The sequence below is a fragment of the Triticum dicoccoides genome, chromosome 1A (assembly GCF_002162155.2).
Source record: "Triticum dicoccoides isolate Atlit2015 ecotype Zavitan chromosome 1A, WEW_v2.0, whole genome shotgun sequence".
NCBI lineage: Eukaryota > Viridiplantae > Streptophyta > Magnoliopsida > Poales > Poaceae > Triticum > Triticum dicoccoides.
The window spans coordinates 573,365,486-573,370,454 of record NC_041380.1 but is presented as its reverse complement, the minus strand read 5'-3'; the positions used below and the strand labels follow the sequence as shown (position 1 = coordinate 573,370,454).

At 42.6% G+C, this 4,969-nt stretch overlaps 1 protein-coding gene across 1 annotated transcript; it reads left to right on the top strand.

Annotated features, from left to right (window-relative positions):
- The first annotated feature begins 491 nt into the window (after window positions 1–491).
- On the top strand, window positions 492–1,135 carry LOC119337949. Its single transcript, XM_037610263.1, has one exon. It carries the CDS (start codon window positions 588–590, stop codon window positions 1,041–1,043), a length of 456 nt encoding a protein of 151 aa, XP_037466160.1. The 5' UTR covers window positions 492–587; the 3' UTR covers window positions 1,044–1,135.
- Window positions 1,136–4,969: the final 3,834 nt, after the last annotated feature.

The window sequence follows — 4,969 nt, the reverse complement described above, 5'->3', positions numbered from 1 at the left end:
TTAAAGTTTAGCACAACCAGGATTGCTATGTCTCAATCGACTGAGACATAACCAAGTCTTAGACGATGCTATATTTGTAGGATCTTACGTTGAGATCCGTGCAAATTTTTCTTTTTTCTTTCTTACATGTTATATCACTTAACTTAGACCTGGTTAAATGTCAGTCGACTGAGACCTAGACACACCCTAGCACAAAATACTGAGGAGACCAATAAATCGGGACTGAGGTAGTAGCAGCTTGCATAATGTAAACGGGCAAAAATATCAGGCAACACGGCATGCACCTGGTGGACGTGTCACCCGGCCGGCCGATGAGCGGTGGTACATGAGTCCATGTGACAAAACAAACTGTTCTTCGCTCGGGTCGCAGTCGCCATGACAGCGCGGGAGAGCAGAGGTGCCCTGGGCCTCCTAATCGATATCTAAACGTACCTACCGCTGCACACACCACACAAAGCACAGCACCAAAAGCACAAGAGAACCTTCTTCATCATCTTCTTATTCTTCTTCTTCTTCTTGATTAACCAGTCCAAGAAGAAGAGTCCGCCGTGGTTTTCTAGGTAATAATCCAACTTTCTAAGTTAGGCATGGAGGCTGTAGATCCGGCGGTGGTGGTGAGCTGCGAGTGCTGCGGCCTGGAGGAGGAGTGCACCGGCGAGTACATTGGCGGCGTGAGGGCCTGCTTCGGGGGCAGGTGGCTGTGCGGGCTGTGCTCCGAGGCCGTCAAGTACGAGGCCGGCCGCAGCAAGCGCACCGCGGCCATGGGCGTGGAGGAGGCCGTGCGGGCGCACATGGCCTTCTGCCGCATGTTCAGGCGCGGCGGCCCCGCGGAGCGCGTGGCCGAGGGCATGTGCCGGATGCTTAGGCGCACCGCGTGCGAGAAGCACCGGGCCACCTCATCGTCCTCGTCGCGGCCGACAGCGCCGGCGACGGTAGCGTCAGCGTCCGGGCACCACCGCGCCTCGGTGCCGTCCCCCCGAGTTGATGTCTGCTTCTTGAGACGAGGTGATGCTTCGGACATACGTCTTCCTCGGCAAAGCTAGCTAGCTATATATATGCCAATATGCATGTGATGTAGTAGTATATTTTGTTTTGAATCTATTCCGAAAACTACACACAAGTGTTTGATGGAGTATTATATACGAGGTTAAAGCTCAATTAATCTTCACATGAAGATCTTGATCTACCCAACGAGCGAGCAGCTGTTCTTGGCCGAAATCCTTTCGCGGTGTAATAATATACGGACTGGTGCACTTGTTCTTCAGAGGTTTTTTCTTTGTTTCTTTGCGCACCGGCTTCAGTTTTCTACCCGATCGACGAGACGAGGCCATGGCCAGGCCCGTCGCCTTCGCCGTCTGTTGCTTTCGCTATCCTCGCCCTCAACACACGTGCAGAAATATGAGAGGTTGATACTGCTACTGCATGCTCACCCGTGGAGAACTTTGTTTAGATAATGGAAGAGGACTTCTCCCGTGGAGAATGTGAGCTAGTCACTGGAAGATTTGTGTCCACTGCAGGTTTGTCTGATAGACATACGTCCTGAGTACAAAAGCTCTGGCTTGCATTCTAGCTTGATACTTCCTGGCTACCAGAGAAAATGCACACTGCACACATGTATACATATTACATACAAAAGCTTTTTGATCGACGTCCAAGTTCGAATATGAGCGATTTGCTTTAGATTTTTTTTCGAAAAAAAGGATTACCCCCGACCTCTGTATCAACATGATGCACACGCCATCTTTATTAATCAATACAAGGATCAATCGAAGCCTCCTTCTAGGCGAACAAAGTCGCTACACCTACAAGCATACAGATGTGCCCTGTCCGCAGAACAGACACAATCTAATCTAGTGGCCTGAAGACCATCCGGTTTAGGCGTCCCATAACATGCACCGCCTACGCACGCTCTAGGATCTGCCGATGCCATCTTCCGCCATCCCGTCTTCAGGAGGAACTAGCAAACATGTCCGTGCGTTGCAACGGGAAAAAAACAATCACACCTATAATGGCCCAAGACCTCTCAGTCCAGCTCATATTTTCACAAGAGACCGCTTAGTTCCGACCCATGGTATAATACATGTATACTATTCGCACCGGGTGGTGTCTCTTTTCTCTATGCAAAAATCAAAATCTAACTGAACATGTCGTACTCTTTACTTTTATAGCAAACATGCCTTACATTGCACCAGTGCATAAATATCTAGTAAATAGGGACGTGCATTGCAATAATTAGTGGGGTAATAAATCTCTCTCCCCCTTCGGTCATCTCCTGAGTCCTCCATGTAACTATGTTGATGCTCTCAATCTCCTGGAGCTAGTGCGTAGTATTAGAGTTTGATGCAGGTAGAGAAGAGATAGAGATATAGATTATTTATTCCTCCTACTCTACCATATACCTACAGATAGAAATTGGGTCAAAGCAACATCTGTTTTCTTTTGAAGAAGCATAATAAATGATGTGTCGCAGCATGTTGTAGTAAGAGCTGTGCAACTGAGATTTATTTTTCGCATTTGCTTAATCTAGACGTACCAGCTGTGCTGGATATATACTTTTTGATAAGTTGAAGGAGTACATATAGCAATGTTTCATATTGTGGGTTTCATTAATGGACTGTACTAACGCGCAGTCGTTCGGATTTTAAACAACAAATCAGGACGACTTAACTAGTGCGTGCATGCATGCGGTCGCGAGTGCATGCAGCCACTTTTCTTCACATGTGATTACTAATTTTTCTCTCTCTTCATGCACATGTCATGACTCTTAATACAATGCCTAATTATATGCATGCATGTAAGACAAAATTGATGACATCACTCTAGATTCTCTCATATTTTGAATTTCCAAAATGTTTTGTAGTTCAAACCGTCCGTCCGATCGAAAAATTGTTTTCACATAAAAAATTCGGCGCGACGAGACCTTCGAAACTAGATCCCATGTTGATATGTTTCGACAACTTTTTTTCTGAGGTAAAATGTTACCACGCCTGGGTATGCAAGTTATCACATATATGGTACATAAATTATCACAATGTTTACATAGGCAAAATTCTGGCCATAAAAATGACTTCTTCCAGCTTTCTCCCCTGATTCCGGGCATAAAAAGTGCGGAAAAGCTAATGTCATCATAGATTGTTTTTATTTTGAAATTTTAAAATGTTTTATAGCTCAGACCGCTTGTTAGATCCTAAATCTGTTTTTACAAAAAAATCCGCCACGGCGAGACCATGTTTTTTTGGCATGGTTCGGATACTTTTTTTTGGGTCAAAAATTATCATGCCTGGGCTAAATAAGTTATCAGCTCTGCTATGCGTATATTACCGTGTTATTTACACAGATCCAACCAAACTTTGTTTTCATCAACTTTTGTTCACGGGTCAAAGTTATCGAGGTGTTTGTACCTAAATAATCAGGTCCGAGAGCCTATATTACCATGTTATTTATACTGATGTTACCGGAGTATGTTTGCAAACAACTTTGTTACGTGAGTCAAAGTTATCGTGGTGTTTGTATCTAAGTTATCAGGTCTGAGAGTGTATATTATCATGTTATTTACATGAGAAAGAAATTAGTGGTATATTTTCAACAACTTTTTTTTACGGGTCAAAGTTATCGTGGTGTTTGTACCTAACTTATTAGGTCCAGGAGCCTATATTATCATGCTTATTACACAAAAAGTTACCAGTGGTATGTTTTTAACATCTTTTTCCCCGAGTCAAAGTTAGTAGTGTTTGTATCTAAGTTATCAGGTCTGGGGGCATATATTACCATGTTATTATTTACACAGATGTTACCGAAGTATATTTTTAACAACTTTTTTTCACGGGGCAAAGTTATCGTGGTGTTTGTACATAAGTTATCAAGTCCGGGAGTGTATATTACCATGTTATTTACAAAGAGAGTATATTTTCAACAACAACAAAAATTCACGTGTCAAAGTTATCGTGGTATTTGTACCTAAATTATCAGGTATGTGATGTATATATTACCATGCGATTTACAAAAATAAGTTACCAGGGGTGTTTTTAACAACTTATTCCCCGGGTTTAAAATTACCCCTCGATGTTTATATGCAACTTATCAGCTCTGTGGTGCCTAAATTATCATGCTATTTACAAAGAAGTTATCGATACTATATTTTCAACAACTTTTTTTTATGAGGCAGAGTTATCGTGATGTTTGAACCTAAGTTATTATGTACAGGAGCCTATATTATCGTGTTATTTACACGAAAAGTTATCGGTGGTATGTTTTTAACAACTTTTTTGCATGTGTTAAAGTTTTTGTGCTGTTTGTACCTAAATTATGAGGTTTTCGATGTGTACATTACCATGCGATTTACAAATAAGTTATCAGGGATGTTTTTCAACAACTTATTCCCCGGGTTAAAATTACCCCTAGGTGTTTGTATGCAAATTATCAGCTCCGTGATGTCTAAATTATCATACTATTTACATAGAAGTTATCTGGGTTCGGATTTTAGCATTTTCGTAAATATAATAGGACATCTACTTGACACAAACTACATCTATTGTCCCTCGGATTTATCTGTTGAAACTAAATTTACCTCTTAATTTACCCAAGCTGCATTTCACAAAGAGAGAATGGAACAATGAAAGTCTGAATTTTCTGAAAACTAATAGTAGACCTTGGCCTCATACACTTTCTTCAGATAAAAGAACACTAGAAAACAGAATTTTCTGGATTGAAATGATGCATTTGTACGCATGTTCTAGCTGTTACTGCCGCTGCTCATTTGGTATTCTAATTGGAAGCAAAGTGCAGTTGCTTCAGAGGTCAAATCTGCAATTTATTCAGAGGCCAAAAGTGCAGTCACTCCATCACACGCAAGCTGCTGCAATTTCTTCAGAGGCCAAAACTGCCGTTGCTGCAACCGCTCCCTCAGACGCGCGAGGCGAGCAGCGACACGACGGCTCCCTCTTCCGCCCGAGCGGCAGGCACCGGCGGT